The sequence below is a fragment of the Neopsephotus bourkii genome, unplaced genomic scaffold, assembly GCF_033783945.1.
Source record: "Neopsephotus bourkii isolate Nb327-2 ecotype Australia unplaced genomic scaffold, CSIRO-AGI_Nbou_v1 NB_795, whole genome shotgun sequence".
Taxonomy (NCBI): Eukaryota; Metazoa; Chordata; class Aves; order Psittaciformes; family Psittacidae; genus Neopsephotus; species Neopsephotus bourkii.
This window is the reverse complement of record NW_026901291.1, coordinates 1,987,570-2,005,871: the sequence shown is the minus strand read 5'-3', so window position 1 is coordinate 2,005,871 and position 18,302 is coordinate 1,987,570. Positions and strand designations below refer to the sequence as shown.

General features: G+C 39.5%; 1 protein-coding gene across 3 annotated transcripts in view; it reads left to right on the top strand.

Moving 5' to 3' along the window:
- The window catches only part of ADGRD1 (adhesion G protein-coupled receptor D1), a 142,273-nt gene that overhangs the window by 91,795 nt on the left and 32,176 nt on the right, over window positions 1-18,302 (top strand). For all 3 annotated transcript variants that reach the window (XM_061355368.1, XM_061355371.1, XM_061355372.1), the window contains 4 exons: window positions 2,380-2,491; window positions 9,398-9,551; window positions 16,505-16,571; window positions 17,617-17,683. In XM_061355368.1, the coding sequence (XP_061211352.1) occupies window positions 2,380-2,491; window positions 9,398-9,551; window positions 16,505-16,571; window positions 17,617-17,683 (400 nt within the window). The remainder of the gene's footprint in view (window positions 1-2,379; window positions 2,492-9,397; window positions 9,552-16,504; window positions 16,572-17,616; window positions 17,684-18,302) is intronic.

The window sequence follows — 18,302 nt, the reverse complement described above, 5'->3', positions numbered from 1 at the left end:
GTACTTCTGCTTTTCAGCTGTTTTGTCTGTAAGGCAGTGGTGTGTTTATAAAGGTATGCCCAGAAAGGAAAGCTTGGTAGGCATTAGATGACCCACTTTATTTTCATACAAGTTCTACGCAATTACATCATATAACCCGTATTTCTTTTCAAGTATCTTGCTGTTCTCTGTTAGGCAAGTTTTCTGATGTGCTACTTTAGTAGGACGAAGGACACCATACCCAGTGTGAAATTCATTCCATGACTTACGCTTAAATCCTCTGAAGCCTCCTGCTTGTACCATTGCAGACCTTTCAAGGCATCTCTCACTGGGAAGGTTTTCTGCCACAGGGCACTTGGGGATCTTTATGCCTCTCTGTATTTCAGCAGTGAAAACTGAGGCCCAGCTAGGCTTGATACAAACATTTTTGAAGAAGTGTTCATAGAGGTTTCTGTCTAAATAAAAAATAGGAAACCTGTCAAAGGGTGAAGTAACTTGTCTGAGGCTGCGCGGCAGACTGGGAGCACTGCGAGGAATGGCATTCTTGTCTCCTTTTGCACACTAAATCATGTTCTTCCTGCTCAAGAGTTCAAGTTGTGATTTCTGTGCCTAAGCATGTCTTTTGGACATCCTGCTAAGAGACCAGTTTCTAGGAAAAGGGGAAAAAGGACTTGCTGGAACCCAGTAAACTGATTGCAGTGTTTGTTTGTTCTAAAACCCATATTATTTCCAAGTCTTAAGACCTGTGTTGGTCATACTTGGATTACGTGCATAGCCATGGCAAAATCCGCTCTAAATAAGCCCCACTTCTGCCTGTCTGGCATTGCGCTGTTGGCACATTTAGGCTAAGTGGAATTACCTGCTCCATTTTTGTCTGAATGCAAAACTGGGTGTTACAATGTTTAGAAAGGCAAAGGGAGCAAATGGAGATGGTATTGCTGCAGCAGGGCTGAAAACTCCTTAAGAAACTAGAGGCAAGCAGAAGACTTGGAAAGAGCGTGACTGTCACCGGGTTAAGCACCCTACCTACATACAGGATCATTCAAACTGCCAATTAAAAATAATTTGATTAGGTTTTCACTGGAGAGCAGGGCCTCATTAGACAGCTGAAGTGAAATTTTGCAATGCAGTGTTAGATGACAATGAGGTAAGTGGAGAGGAATCTGGCAAGTTCTTTGCTACCCTGTGTACTGGCAATGATGGCCACTTCCCAAGAGGGCAGTCCTGCTTGCCTTCTGGGTAAGAATGTTCCAGTTTGCAACTACATGAAGTGTCTTATTAGAAAGTCACTGGCACCAGGCAGCATAGCCTGTCTCTTTGCATTACTTTCTGGACATCAATACTTCTTGTTGTTTTCCTCTTTACTCCCTTCTGATGGAGAACTGGCTACAGTTGTGCTGAAGAGCTGCACTGACAGAACACAACTGTCTGCATGGCCCAGCCTGTGTCACCCTGCTGCAGGGGACATACACTTATGTGTCCAGTGGTTGCAAAAGTCATCACTATCCAGTGTGATACAACAAAAAGATGGGAGCGTGTACTGTTGTGTGCAGGAAGTACTGCTATTCACACAGCCAAACAGCCCAGGTCTCCTGGAATGATGGAAGCTGATGGTAGGGCCTGGCAGGCAGTATGGATTGAAATAGAGAACCTGTTATCACTAGTACTGTTTTGTTTCTTTAAAGTGAATTATAAAATCATGCAAAAGGCCCATAATGTTCAGATAAATGTTTTTGTTTGTTTTCCACTTTCCATTTCTGGATGAGGACAGAAACATGAGCTCAGAAGGCTCCCAGGAAAGCATGTTCTTGTCAGCTTTCCAGCTGCTTTTTGCAAAGCCAAGAGAGATATGTTCACATGATGTTGTAATCAAGGTCGGGTCTCTGTCAAGATAGGCACTGCCCATCTGCATCAGTAGCGATAGTTCCTGTGCTCAAAAGCTGATAATAGTAAAGTCATAATTGTAAACAATGTCTTTTCACATTCCCTTATTTTTAATACAGGCAAATACCAACAAAATAAAACCAAAAACTTTGGCACAGTATGGACTAGATGGTGCAAGACTGTTCTTGCTGTGAGGTGTATATCTGACTTCCTTGACAGTAGAGCACCATTCAGGATCAAGCCCTTTGTTAGTATCTATCACAAGTCATCAGCAGAGCTAATTAACATGTAAATCAGTCTTTCTGCTGTCTTTAGAATGGCAGAAGAATATCACAGAATCAAATAATCCAGTTAGGTACCACTCCATCCTGGTGGAAGGTGTGCTCAAAAGATGTCATGATAACTTCCACCAAAATGAATGAACGAAAGCCAATCAAAATGCTTGCTGATAACTCATAAATACATTTGTGCTTCTTGAATATTGTTTTATTCATGTGTCGTTCTATCTTCTGCCAGGTCTGTCAGCACCATCCGCAACCAGCGCTATCATATCCATGCTAACCTCTCCTTTGCTGTCTTGGTGGCTCAGATCCTGCTTCTCACCAGCTTTCAGTTCAGCCCCGGAACAGTAAGTCCTAAAAAGAATGATAGTGGGTTTTTCAAGGCATCTTCATGGAATGAATGCCTCATGCCACATGCAAGAAATTGTCTTGCAAGTGATGTCTCCTATTTTTAATGTGTCTTAGCCAAAATTATATCCTACAACACTGGATACAGCCTTCTGTGCTGCAGCCAAATAGTGTTATCATGGTATCTGGCCATGTCTGGATGTTTGCAAACTGAAAGAGATACATACCCATCATATCACCATCAAAATCCCTACAGTGAAGAAAATGGTATGAATTTTGTATTTAGGTAGGGTATTTGGATTCTTGTTAGTTTTGGTTTGGTGTGGGGAGACGGGTATGTGTAGGCTTTTTTAATTGTCTGTTCTCTGCTATAGTACAGTTTGCCTTTGTTTTCCACATCAAAAAGTTATCTTACTCTTCTTGGAAGGTAATGAGCTTCCTGATGTAGCTATGGCAATTATTCTGCTTTCTTGGAGAGCAAAACAGAAAGCCTTTGGGTTTTTCATACATGACTGGTTTTTTTGCGTGGTAGAATACGCTGTTTTTCTGAAGAGCAGATCTGATGATCGTGATCTCTGCTCTAGAGATGTAGATTATTTTTAAATATCATTCATCTTTATTTGAGCTGCGGAATAGTCAGTGAGAAAGGTAATAGGAACTACTGCTTAATCAGCCAGAGCATTAATTCAATGTAAGAGTTTAATCTGAGATCCTCAGTACTGTAAAACGTGTGTATGCTTCTCTTGGCATCTAAGGCAACCATTTGAACAGATGACAAATACCTTGCTGTTGCTTATGTGGTACTGAAACACTATGCATGTATAGATCACATATATCAGAACTTGAATTACAGATTGATTTTATGGATCTGGTGGGAATTCCTTATTCAGAGTACCATTAAAACTGGCATCTCAACCAGCTGGGTTAGATTAAGACAAATATGCCATGCTAACAGTATTACATACTAGCAAATCCAGTTTGTTTCCACTGTTATGTTTAAAAAATGTTATTTAAAGTAACATAAGGTCTGTTGATGGAAAGTCCCACCTGCAAAAAGAAGAAAGAAAACCTGATTTTAAAATAATCTTCCAGGGTGCTTGTTTTTTGTGATGATCAAAACCTGGCTCCTTTGGTGACCAGCTATTGCTCCATCTGACTTTTCACAAACACTGAGCAGTTTCTATTAATTTTTGTTTCTTTTTATTATCAGTACAATAAATGAGGTTTGCACACTCTTCATTTTGCCAATACAACAAGTCCTTAAATTTATTTTCAGCTCAGATGGGATCCCTTGAGCTTCTGTTATGTTTATAAATAACAATCATGTGTGGTTTTACATAGGCTATTTTTACATGAGGACCTAAAAGCACTTTGTAGAACTAAGTTCATGCTTTTTTGCTGTTTAACATTCAGGTAGGCCCTGAATGATTAAGATCATGTGCAAGGGAGAAAATGCTAAGGAATGGTTTATATGGAAATTAAATGGAGACAATGGAGAGCAGCAAAAGATACCACTTGAAACTGAAGACAGTGGAAACCAGGCATTAAAGTAATCCTCTCCAAGTATAGAGCTAAATCTCTTTAGAAAGTACATAGACTTGAGGGCAAGAAAACATTCACTCAGCATAACAGGGTGTTTTATTCTCAGTTTTTATTTTTTCATCTGAGTCACTTCAGATAACATGTAAAAGCCCCTTCACACTTTTTCAGAGCCTGCATCACCTCCAGTCTTTTAAAATACTGTGAAATACTAGTTGGATGTAGGTGGACCCCATTTTCCCCAGAGACATGTCCCAGGGTCCACTTACATTTATCATGTGCCTTGTCCACACAGAGATGTCCTGCTTGTTTAGTTAAGCTAGTGGAATGCTCACATACGTTGAAGTTACAGTTTAATAGGTGCATATTTTAATTTATATTAAACTTATTCAAGACTTACTTAAATTGAAAGTAAAATTAAATTGAAAGTTAAATTGAAACAGCAGCACCCAGAAAGCAAGACTTGTTTTATAGCACAAGCTTTCTGAAGTGAAACACTTATCTACAGAAAACTTGGACCCAAGGGGTTATAAAAATGGTGTACTAAGTGAAACACTTCAAAACCAGACTCCATGGATATTTCAGCCCTCTCTCCTCTGTAACAGAAGCAATTGTAGGGCACAATACTGTAAAGATCTTAAAGCTGAAAAGCACAATCTACATACTGTCTGCTACACTTTTATTTTTATTGTTTTAGACTCTTGGGATCAGGGATCTTATGATTCATTCTTTTATTAGTCTCATGTCCTTACCTTCTGCAGGCTTTGTTCTCACTCGTTCTGACATCAGTTTTAATACCTTTAAATGCTGCTTTAATTGGACTGCTAAATGGTATTTTACAAAAATAGGGAGGCTGTATTTACACTAGAAGGTGTAAATTTGTTAGTATTCTGCTTCTGCCAAAGAGACTTCTAGTGTATCTAGTGCTCAACTGTTTATAAGTGCCCTTGCTTGAGAAGAGGACAAGTGGTACCATTTTGTGTGAGGAGACACAATGAAATAGGGAACAGCACTGTGGAAACAGGCCCTGAACTGGTATCACTTTCTTGCATCACTGCCTTTAGATGCTCCGTTGTTTCCCATCTCCATCTCTAGGGTTATTTAGTTTTTGATTCCAGATATGGTATACAGTATTCCGCTGGTAATTTCAAATGTATTATTTAGTAACTTAGAATTTATATTGCAGCAATTTTCCTTTTGTAGAGTAGGAGTAATTTTTAACCACAAAACTCTTATGGCCACAAATAGGAATTTTGTCCTTATAATACATCCAAACCCTTTTTTCTTTTTATTTTTGAAAGCTGGTCTTTGATACCTAACATCATTAGTGCTAACCCAGTAGTCCTAAATGATCATGGTATATTCCAGGAATTCAATTACTCCTGAAACAAAGGTATCTTTACTAGAGAACGCAAGTCTCTTCACACACAGCATTTTCTTCCTACACTGACAAGTCCCTAAGACATATTTGCTGCCCATGTGCCAGTCTTATGACTTCCCTTAGACTTTCAGCATCAGATGGATTTCTTTCTTCGGGAGCTTTTGCTGCCTAGTTACTCTCTGCTATAGATTAGAGTCTACTGTTTTTAACAGAATGCTAAACAGAGGTGTCCATTTTTTTAACTAATTAACAATCAACTTTTCTTCAGGCTAATAAAGCCTTCCGAAGATCTGAGTGCATGTTTGTGGGAGAAAGTAAAGTATTATTTAGACATAGGAAAATGGAATTGAAGTAGAATGTGTTAGGCAGCATTGTGTTTTTCCAGCATAACTAGAAAATATGTCCACTATTTGAAGTTCTGCATCAGTGTATTGAGCTGTTTCTCACTCAGTACTCCTGCATTGCATTGCTTAAACTACTTTGAAATAGGGAGATGAAATGAGCTACTTTTGTTGATGATATATGTACATGCATAAATTCAAGACTGTATCTAAGCAGCATATAGATTGCAGGGAAGGACATTTTCAGAAGGCTTCTGTATAATGCAGTAAGATTGCCACTTGAGAACACTATTAGAAGTTGAATGCATGCAAATTTACCTATCTGTTTTAAGACTGTCCTCAGTAAACAGGTGACTCCTATTTTCTAAGCGGCTTTTCTGAGAGTCTGCTTTACTTTCTCAACAACTATGACATGATGTGCCTTTCTGCTGGCTGGACTGATTTTTCTATTTCCACAGACTCAGTAGTAGTCAGCTGTAAGAGTAACAGTAATGAGATCTGTCTTTTTACAGGCAGTCTGCTAAAAGTAGTGTGCATCATACGACACAGCAAGGGAGCTCTGCGTATTTGTAACATGTAAAATCTCATCTTTTCAATGCCTTTTTCAAGAAGGCAATCCTGTCATTTAAGAATATCTTCAAAGTAATTAAGGCACAAATACAGAATGAGTAGCACCTTTGCTATGGATCTCCTCTTAAAAAAATTTGCAAATCTCTATTATACAAAATTATTTATAGGACAGTCTCCTACTACTTCGCAGTATTTTATTTTTCTGCTGTTTTGCAATTCCTATTGTTTGCTACCTAAAAATTGGAAAGTATCTATTTGACACAACTAGCTTGTAAGTCAGCTTTATGTTGCATTTATATTTTCATGGACTAATCTTCTAGTACAAATCAAAGGCATTCAAATGGATTTCAGAGCCTTATAAAATTAACAAGAAAGGCTTTTACAGTTTTTGTCAATAAGCAAATCTGGTTTAGTTAAATGTCACCAAACACTGTGAAATACTACACTTGGAGATCTCACTTACATGAATTAAAACCAAAGTTATTGCTTTTTAATACATTTAGTCGCAGTGGATTTGTATTAGAATGTCCTTGCACTAGCACAGAACTAGCTGACTACCACTGGGAAGGGATGGGAAAGCTTTAATTTTTGTTAGACGAGCAAGTCCCAACATTTTAATTTTCATTAGTACACAAAATCCCAAACCATCAACAAAAAAAGAATGAAATGCCAGTACACAGCAGCTAAGCTACAGTAACAAAGGGAACTGAGGATTAACATCTGAAGACCAGTGTAGCAGGACAGCAAACTGGTTCATACTGGTAATGCTTCCTCAGCACACAGATTGCATCTGCCTGGATACCTGACTGTGACTTGACAAGGAAGGGAAATGCTGGAGGGGGGAAAGAAGGGTCTTCCTGTTTGCATGGACAGCATGCAAGCAACCCCTCTGAAATTCTGTAGGTGTCACAGAAGGGATGTTACAACCACCAAGCAGAATGACTGTCATCAGTGTGCTGCAAGATGGGAAACACATATAGCTGGGACTTGTTCCAAGAGCCTGTTTAAGATGTGCCTTAACTGAAAACAAACCAAACAAGGTTATCTTCTGGTAAGATCGTTGGCACTCACATCTGTTCAATTACTGCACGATGAGCAAAGCCACTTGTGGTGAGACATCCTTGAAAAGCAATTAGCAGGGAAAGGAGGGTGTGCTGTGTGAATACATGAGGAGTGGGGAAGAAGAAAGGATTAGTTTTTCCTGTTCTTGTCAAGTAGGCTGATAGGAGACTTAAAGAAAAAAGTAAAGATCTCTTTGCAGAGCAACTTACGAAAAAGACAGGTTTTAAGCCCAGACTGCATTATCCGTAGCCCACAGTAATCACTGAGGTGGGTGTAAAAAGGACTTAAGAGGATGTTTTTACTTCTTGCTGCATTGCCTTAGTCATGGCATTCTTCTCTTTTGGGGCACTTCAAAGCATATGTTACAGTTTAAATTGAAATGGTCTAGTTTACACTAAGTGGGCTCACTTTCTAGGTGGTATTATTCTGTTTCTTTAACTTTTCTATTAGCTCCTATTTCCAGAATCTTGATAGCACATAATGAATAAAGGACAATCAAGGAGTATTTAAGTTATCTGAAAACTTTGAGCTCTTTGTCTTAATCACTAGATGTATTCTTGCCAAATATGACTTCATATACAGATGGTACATCAAACTGAGAAAATGGGAATTCACAGAATCATAGAATACTTAGGGTTGGAAAGGACCTTAAGATCATCAAGTTCCAATCCCCCTGCCATGGGCACGAAAACCTTGCTCTAAACCATATCACCCAAGGGCTCGTCCAACCTGGCCTTGAACACTGCCCGGGATGGAGCATTCACAACCTCCCTGGGCAACCCATTCCAGTGCCTCACCACCCTAACAGGAAAGAATTTCCTCCTTATATCCAATCTAAACTTCCCCTGTTTCAGTTTTAACCCATTACCCCTTGTCCTACCACTGCAGTCCCTAATGAAGAGTCCCTCCCCAGCATCCCTATAGGCCCCCTTCAGATACTGGAAGGCTGCTCTGAGGTCTCCACGCAGCTTCTCTTCTCCAGGCTGAACAGCCCCAGCTTTCTCAGCCGATCTTCATATGGGAGGTGCTCCAGTCCCCTGATCATCCTCGTGACCTCCTCTGGACTTGTTCCAACAGATCCATGTCCTTTTTATGTTGAGGACACCAGAACTGCACACAATACTCCAAGTGAGGTCTCACGATAGCAGAGTAGAGGGGCCAGGATCACCTCCTTTGACCTGCTGGTCAAGCTCCTTTTGATGCAGCCCAGGATACGGTTGGCTTTCTGGGCTGCAAGCCCAGAAACAGGGGGGGTAAACTAGATACCTGCTATTGAGCAATTAGGGCTCAGGAGCCAACGAAAGCTTGCTAGCATTTCTTGAAATGTCTATATTGTTGATGGAAGAGCATATGACACTTTTACAGACTTCCTAACCAGGACAGACATGGGAATACAATGAGATTTAATTTATGTGTTACCCTGTGTTTGATGTAAACAACAAAGTAGGAAAGCCACATGGCAAGGTGTAACTAAACAGCAGGTTCAACGTGGTACCTCACTTTAAAATATCTGCGTTTTGCTTGAACTTAACTGTTCCATTGACTTTCTACAGTTCTTTGTAGAAAATGAGGCATGAACTATGCCACAGAGCTGGGAACAAGGTAGAGGACAGTGTTTGTATCCCTACTTCTTTGACTTGCCTACTTTCCTGTATTTACTTCAGGCTTAGCCACAGGATGTTGACTCTTTGGTTTTCAATTCTAATTTTTTTTGTGGACTATAGTAGGAGTATTGCACCCACTATTATAAGTATCAACCAGCTTGGATTTCCACATCACGGTTGGCAATGGTTTTGAGCTGCTTTGTGTTGATCTTTCTGTTTAAAGCTAAAAGGTTGTGTTACTCTGAAGCTACCTGAAAATACTCTAGAAAAAAGAAGTGTTCAAGTGCTTTGTTTTTAAGGCTGTTCTACTCCAGAGATTTAACGTTTAGTACGTAAATGTATATAGAAAAAAAATAAAAGTGACTGCATTACAAAGAAGTAACATACTACTTTTTGTTCTTAATTCAGGTGCCTTGCAAGATCTTGGCCATTCTCCTTCATTTTTTCTTCCTGAGCGCTTTTGCATGGATGCTGGTGGAAGGATTTCATCTCTACAGTATGGTGATCAAAGTATTTGGGTCAGAAGAGAGCAAGCACTTATATTATTATGGAATTGGATGGGGTAAGCATTTTTTAGCTGCTTGTTTTAAGTCTTCTCACAGTAGGACAAGATTATATTCAGAAGCATGTGTAAAATTGTCATCTTATGACCACAGTTAGCCTTATTGAGAGTAGGGCTGTTGGATAAGAAAATGCGTAATTTTTTCTGACTGTAATCAGAATTTAAAGTATATAGCCTCTAAACCTAATTCCACTGCAGTAAATTCCATGACCTCACTAGGCCAGATCAGATCCTTAACTACTAAATCAATAGCAGGAGTTGTGGGAGGGCAGTCTCACTGCACTGGTATGTTCCTTTTTTGGTTCTCACTCACTACACTGCCTTATTCTAGAATTCTAGTATTCTGCAAGTCATACATAAAAAACCAGCGCAGTAGCACAGGGGTATCATAAGACCTCGTAGCCTGATGCTTTGTGCCTTTAAATCATCAGATGGAAAAAGCTGCACAGAGCCTCAGTGTTATGATTAAGAATAAAAAAGTAGCACTATGACATGGGAATCTCACAGATAGCAATTCACAGCTTTTTAAATGCAGTAATGAAAGCATAACCTGTGTACTTACTGAGGAGTCAAAACTGAGTATTTTGTTCCAAACTCTTCACAACACATGGAAGTCAGCTTGCTGTTACTGTCCTGGAAATACAGCCATGATGCTTGACAAACCCCACATTTAGAAGAAAACCTCATACATTGAGTCAAAAGGAGAGATGCGAAAAGATAGCAAAGGAGTATCTATGTAATTACAGATAATTTCAAAATACATTAAAACATGCATTATCTTTCTCCCCACAAATTCATTTTGAAGATAAAACCCAATGATACCAATAATACAAACCTACTGTAGTCATAGTGGGATATTTAATACCAATTGGCACCATGCAGATCTGCGTGACACTAATGCTGTTTACTTTTTTAGATAAATAAATATATATACATATATATTCATACATATATATATTTCAACAGCTGCCTACTTGTCCTGTTTTTGAAAACGACATTTTTATTCTGTACATCATTCCCCTTTGGGTTTGAAATCTCCTTCTTGGAAGCTCTAAGGGCAATTTGATACATTCTTCTGGTGAAGGTATCTGCTACATTGAGAAGCTTTCTTCTGTGCCCTCACTGTTTCTTTGTGACAAGTTCAGGAGTATCACATACCTTATGTCCTTACCCTGGTTACTCTTAAGGAATGGCCAGTTTGCATGACAACAGTATGCACCTTAAAGGTTCGGGTGCTGAAAGCAGTTGAAAGCTGTTTGGCTGAGTTTTCAGTAGACTTGGGTAAAATATCTCCCCCTTCTTTTTTTCCTTGTTTTTCTCCAAAACCATTACTCAGAGCAGGCTAAGTGGAATAATTCATCTCTTGCATGCACACAGACCTAAAAGTAAGAGAACCCAGAGAGGCAGAGGGTTAAAGACATTGGAGGTTTGTAGGTTCTTTTAGACTGAGTGCTAAATGTAGATAAACCTGCTGATGTTATAGAGGTTTCTTGTGGATTTATTTAATCCAGAGCTCTTGGAATACAAATCTAAGTGGATCAAACTAAAGAAAACGTTCTCATAAGACCCTGAGAACTCTTTCTCCTTCAGAAATTTTATGTAAAAGACACAACAGTTTATAAAATAATTAGGAACTGGTGTTTAATTCACTGGGGTATTTGCGTATAGCAGATGATTTAATTAACGCAATTTATAATCAGTCATTAATTACCTTATGAAAATAAATTAATGACTTAGATGTGCCGCAATGCACCTTTACACTTTTTTTCTGGCATTTTGTGTAAGGTTTATTTATTGTAAAATGGCAGCAGTCTACAAAGTTATTTAGAAGGCACAAGGATAAACGGCATCTGGCTGAGATACGACTAGTACTAAATGTCGCATTTTGCTTCTTTTTATTGCAGTATGATTGCTACCACTCAATTAGTAGTAATTAGCACAATGTGTACATAGTCTATATATGCATAATCCAATGGGACGTTAAATGTGGTTACTAAAAAGTCTCTTCAGTGGTATCTTGAATAATGCTTCGGAGGAAAATGCCATAGGCCCAACAGTAGATGTATGGAGCAAAATACAGAAGGTACCAGCAGCAGAAGCTTCTGTATCAGTTGTAGCAATGCTGCTCTTGGCAAGGATTGTGTAAGAAACCGGTGACAAGCTCTGTTTCTGAAATGTAGCAAAGCTACTGTTTGAACAGATAGTGGAAGGCATCATCCATGTAACAGTAATACACTTCTCTGTGTAAACTTTGCAAAATACCTTTTTTTGCCAAATATTTTAATTTTTGAAAGTACATTCCAATGAATATTCTCACAAGGACTAGGAAAAATTTTTTTACTGAAATGCAGTAAATCTGCCATGTCACTGGGAAAGCAGTTTGTATGCTTTATTTTTTCCATATAGCTCCAAGTATTTACATTTGAATTAAAATGTTGAATTTCCTTAATCATCTCTGACATTGTGCTATTGCTGCAAGTGTGTCTAACCATCACTGAAGTAATGTAATGAGGCAACTGCATTCCAACTTGTTTATCTCTTGACAAGTATCAGGGCAACTTTCAGTCAACAGCACCGCAGCTCACTGGCTAGTATGCAAGTTTAATGCTCGTCAGTTGGTAACAGATGCTGATAAACAATGATGGGTTTAGAGAGAGATCCACCCAGCAGTGTTCCTTACGTAAATGCTTAAAAGGACACCCAGGTTGGTCAGCTCCCAACTTTCTCCTTTGTTAGCATACTGGCACTGAATAGGATTATAAACATTTAATTAGAGGTTTAATTAGAGGTCAGGTGTCAGTGTTGCATTCAGCAGCAGTGTGCTCGTTTTCTGTGGGGTAGTTTGGGCTGTCCCTTCATGAACTTGATGAAAGGACAACATGAGAAGTTATATCTATTGCTAAAGTTCCCACATCTAAACAGAAGCTTTGCAAGGTTGGGGAAAAAGGCTAGAAATGATTTATCCTAAAATTACTTTGTTTGGCCTTAAAATGAGGGTAAGTTTGCATTGAATACAACTGTCAAAAGGAAGTTGAGCATCCTGAGACCATGATAGATACATATTTTCCAGTACCTAATAAAAATTGATGTGTTTTTACACTTTGGCTTAGCTGACCAGATGGTTGAAAGAAGTTGAAGATAAGGGCGTTGCATTTCATGTTAGTCAAAACAGATAGTTCATTTCTTCATTCTTAGCTTTTAGAACTGTGAATGCATTTGACCTTTGCAATCTCATGGGTCCTGGAATAATGGCAGACCACAGTCCTTAACTTAAAATTCCAGACCCATAATTCTTATTTAAGCAGGGGCACTGGGGGTAGGTACATGTGTAAAAGCTTCCATCCTCTGTATTAATGACAAGTTGAAACTTGAGGCAATGAGAGGAGATAAGACAAGGAACTCTGCACTGAGTATCACTGATCCTTGGAGAGATATCACTCCTGTAAAATGAATTTAACAGTAATCAGAGAGGCAGGATAGCAAATGTGCAGAGTTGATTGAAGTTCCTGTTTATTATCTTTAGTCCCAAGGGTGCTAAAATTACCTCAAAGACAGTTGTCAGGAATTCAAAAGAAGAGCAATTTGAAGAAGGTGATAATATCGTACCTTTAAAACCACCTTGAGATAGATTGAAGGGGAAAAAATACTTTGTTGCCTTGGTGATTCAGCATAATACACACAGATTATTGTAGCAAAACTTTTCCCACCCACCCATCTGTAGGGTACTGATGATAAGAGTTTGTGGTACTGGAGTGCTGTGGCACTTTGGCCTTAACACATTTTCCTATTTCAGACAATCTCCTTTCCTATAGAGACTGCCTCAGAATGAAGATTTTGTTTTGAGCTGTCAAAAAGAGCTACGTTTCTTTATTTGTTGTTGCTTGGTGTAGTCCCATACTTCTGCATAGCTGCAACATAACAGCAGAAGAAAATCAAAGGAAATTAACTTCTACAAAACAAACTGGAAAATATACTTTCCCCCATCAGGCAAAGTAGATCTTTTCAGTATTGGAAGGAAAAATACTTCCATTTGTGTCTAATGCTTAATCTTGCTCTATAAATGACATATTTAGCCTTTTAGAATTAATGTCCTAAAATTGCTTTGAATTGTCTGCCATGGAGTCTCTATGGCCTGCCTGGAGTTTTGCTATGTATAGAAGATGCAGAAGCTTTCAAAATACAACATTCAGATTTACAGGCATTTTTGATTTCATTTATCATTAGTGTCTCAGAAACATACAGCAAATGGATTAGATGTGATGTTTAATGCTGAAAAGAGGAGCTAGCTGACATTCATTTTAGACTTCACCCTACTGGATGTGTTTGGGCTGAGTTTTCAGAGAATTTTGTCTATTTTGTTGTTGGGCTTCCTGTGCCAGGTATGAAGAGTTTATGCCTGCTCTGCAGGCTGTACTTTGATGCTGAGTTTGGGAGGCAGCTTTAAGTTAGCTGGCCTGGAGACCTCAAGCTGCAGCATCACGTGGCTCCATGTGGGTTGATTTACCCCATTTAAATATGATACTGTATTGCTCTAGGGCTACAGAGACACAGATGACACCAGTGCCATAGATCAGCTGCCAGAAAGGTGTGCTAGAACATTTTCATCTGTGTTCTGGAAAGCCTGGTCTGTTGCACCATAAATTTAGAGATTTGTGGTAGGATCAGTGAGCACGTTTGTAGCATCTGGTAACTGAGAAAACATTCAGGTACTGTAAAATCCCGTAAGTCTTCCTTGGGTGATAACCAGTGTCAGCACAAAACTTTAACATTCCCTATTATGGGTGTAGACTAAACTTCAGTGCTTTTACGTAATTATTACTGACAAAAGTTTGAGCAAACACAATTACATTTGTGTGTAATATATAATCCATATGAGTTCCTTAGTCCAGATCAAGTACTATGACCCCCTCAGGCTAAATATATTTTTTCAACCTTTATGAAATTTATTGAATAGTTGTTTCTTAAAGGAAAAATACTCCAATTTCACTGTTACAAAACCTTGATTCTTCCTCCATTGCCATTATCCATTTAATATCTTGTTAATGCAAAGACAAGACAAACTGTACTACAGGCTGCAGACCATTTTACTCTCACCGAGTTAGCAGCTCTTTTTGTGCAGATGACTGCTCTATGTTTCATCTGCTTAAGTTTTATTATCTTCCAAAGGAACTCTGTATTTAATTTTCTTCTTCACTGCCACTTAAAATTGATATGTCATGACAGATCCTTTGAATAGCCAGCATTTGACTTGGGGGAAAAAGCAGGCAGACTGGAAGTACAAAGTACTTAGTTGGGCACAGGTATTTTTGCTTGTGTGACAAATGCCCTGCTCTGGGAAGACAGCTTGAACCAGAAGTCAAACAGTGCCAATCAACAACTGGCAACCAAAGATGTGATTGGGAATGTAGACAAGACCCATGGGACCTTTCATCCAGGTAGCTCTCACATCCAGGGCAGACTGAGTTTCAGCAGGTAGGCTTATGTCTGTGCTTTACTGCTCTGTTGAATGTATTCTTGATTTTGTTCAGGTATGTGTAGGAATTTCCTCTCTTAAATAGACAAATGAGCTTGTAAACTGAAATCTTGCCTTTGCTTAGGTCTTACTACATAAGTATTACTTCTAAGGGGTTATTCCTGATTTGGACAGGCATGGGAGAGCAGAGTCAAGTTCATGGAGATATTAAACTTAACCCTGCAGAATGGATTTCAGAGTCTAAGACGTAAGCAATGCCTGTAGATGTTGCTTCTAAACTACTGAGTATCCTTCCTGTTTGTAAATACAAGGTGCTTCTAGCCACAGTCACTAAAGAATGAAAATACTTCTCTAAAACTTATTGTTCTGCCAGTACAGGAACACTTTACAGAATTTGGTGAGGATGATATGGGTAAGATTAAGCAGAAATTGCTAGTCAGAGAATTTTAGAAAAGCCTCATGCAGAAAACCTGAAGAATTCAAAAGAAAATTGACACTTAACCTATCATATCTAATACACTCTCTGGGATCTGGGTATTAAATTCCGTAAGATGATAAAAGCCCGAACTTCACATTTTATTAAATCATACAGGAATTAACAGAGAATCATTTAATGTTTAAAAGGATGAGGTTTTACTATAATCAGAACTGCTGGCAAGACAAACCTCGCTTCCTCTTGAGCTCCTGGCCAGGGAAGCTGTGTTGAAGTGGCACTACAGGATATAACAGAGCTGGGGGCCAGAGGCATGCAGCCCCCCAACTGCAGGGCTGCAATTGTCTGTCTGCCTTTGTGTAATTGGGGTGTAATCCTGTAAAGCACTGCTCCACCTCCAAGGATGCAGCACATGGGAACTGTCAAAACCCATCTGGAAATACAGCCTAGTTGAAGCACTGAAATCCTGTGGAGCTATTTCATATTTATGTTAAAGTAAGTCTTGGTTGGGCATCTGAGTGGGATGTGAATTTGCTTCTGTCTTTTCATAAGCATCGCCTGCTGCTGCATGTGATGCTCTAGGTAACTAAATGTCATCGTTTCTGTCCTCCCACCTGCTAGCCATGCACCCATGGGAGAAACAGCTTTGTTTTCTAGACAGTTTTGAATTCTTGAGCAAGGTGCACTTTTCTGGGGGAAGGTGGCTAAAATAAGTGTGCTATTTCTTCACAGGGTATCTCTGCTTGAATAGCAAGAGACAGAAATTACCTGAGCAAAAAACAGGCAGAAAAAGGACTATGAATCTCCATGAAATTAGCAGTAATTCATTTTAACTGTTAAACTAGTGCTTTATTGAAAACTCATTTTTTCTGACATTAATTGATTAAAACATGCATTACACAGCTGCAGGAAGATGTCATGTTAGACTTAATTCTAAAATTACTCTGAGCTGTTCTGTCATCCATATGAAATTTAGCTGAACTTGCAGGGTTCACTGAAGATGTACTTTTGTTACTAATATTGCTCCTGACTTTGCCTTTTTTGCAGGCTGCCCACTGGTGATTTGTGTAATATCTACATCGGCGTCCCTAGACAGCTATGGAGAAAGTGGCAAGTGAGTATGGAAATGTCTTCACTCTGGGTGCAGTAAGGATGAAAAATCTGATGGGGAGAAAACCCTGTAGTTAAAAAACGAGTTAAACTAGTTCTGCAAGATCCTGCTGAGAAAGTGGTCAGGCAGCCTGCAAAGAACGACTGTTATATAGGCTTGTGCTTAGACCTGGAAACCTCAGGTCTGCTTTTCACTGCTGCACAGAAGCTCCTGAGATGCTTTGCCTGTTCTTCCCTCTTGCAGCAGAGGTGTCAGGCCTCCCACTGTGAGCACCCTGCCACCTCCCGCACAGAGGAAAGCACAGGCCAGAACACTTCTAACAGGATGGCAACAGCCTTTGATTGAAGATAATCTTTTGAAGGAAACTGCAGTTAAATACCTGAAGACCTAAAATGCATAGTGTTAAAAATTTTGATAATTAGTTAAACGCCTTTCTAATTTGGGAAAAAAAAAAAAGGCAAATTTATCTGAAAAAAAAACAAAACCCAAACCCACCACAGGTGTTTTTTTCCTACCATAATATAAGCAAAAGATTTGGAGCAAGGGTTATGTTGCATGTGGTAAACTAGCTTACATCATCACTGCTGCAAGAAAGACGTGTGAAGCTGACAGCATGTTTCCCAGCCTCTTCCTCACCACCAGCCAGGCAGGGCACAGAGGGCTTCAGTTTGTTTCTTTGCTACAGTGATGGTGCTCACGGCACTGAAATCACTGCCTGTGATACAGGGTACAAGAACAACAAATACCAAACAGAACGTTTCCCTTCTTCCCATCTTTCTGCCCCTAACACAATTTGAAGGCGTGCTGGGGCAGGTAGCTGTCACTGACTCTCTGCAAGATCCAAATCAAAGTGAGATCCTGCCTCAGATTCCCTGTGTGAAGGGAAAGGCAGCTTCTTACTGATGCTCTGTCATGTTTCTTGCTTTTAAAATTCGTCAGTCTTCTTGCATGCCCTTTTAGGCTTTTTTTTTCCTTTTTCTAAATTAAGAGCGTTACTAATTAATTGACCATGTGTTCCATCTAAAATCATTCTGATTTTTCTCTGCAGCTGCTGGCTTTCACTAGAGAATGGAGCAATCTGGGCTTTCGTGGCACCAGCGTTGTTTGTAATTCTGGTAGGTAAAACCACGACTGCTGCTTCCTTGTCCCATGTCTGTGTCAGCCCCGCAGCAGAACTTATTGAAGGTCTGATGCCAGGCCAGGGACACAGCAGAGAGGAATGGTCCAAAATTACTTTGTTGCTCACCCAATTGTTTATGGTGTTCACAGTTGTGTATTAGTATATACATATTAATTCTCACACTGTCCCAAGACAAAAATACAACCTAAAATACTGGGACAGCCCTCTTGTGAAACAGTCCTGTTGGGGACATTAATAACTGTGTGGAACCAAGTAATATGGGGCTTTTTAATAATTCTCTGAAAGATCCTCAAAAGAACAAACTCTGTGGCTTGTGTTTCATATACACCAGTAAAAGCTGAAAGGCCAATTCCACCTCCCTGGTGTTGGAAGCTCTTGCGAGTGCTCTCAGTAGAGATGCTCATCTGCAGTTTGCAAGCAGTCAGCAGCTAGCAGGAATGGGTTAAAACAGCGGTTAAAATGGAGTTGTCACCTTGGGGGTGAGCTCTGGGGGAGGTAACAAGCCTCCTCCAGACCTGTCTTGTTACAGTGATAAGGAATTTGCACTCTGATTTTGAATTCAATGTCAGGTACAGCAGTTTGTCCTGCTGAGC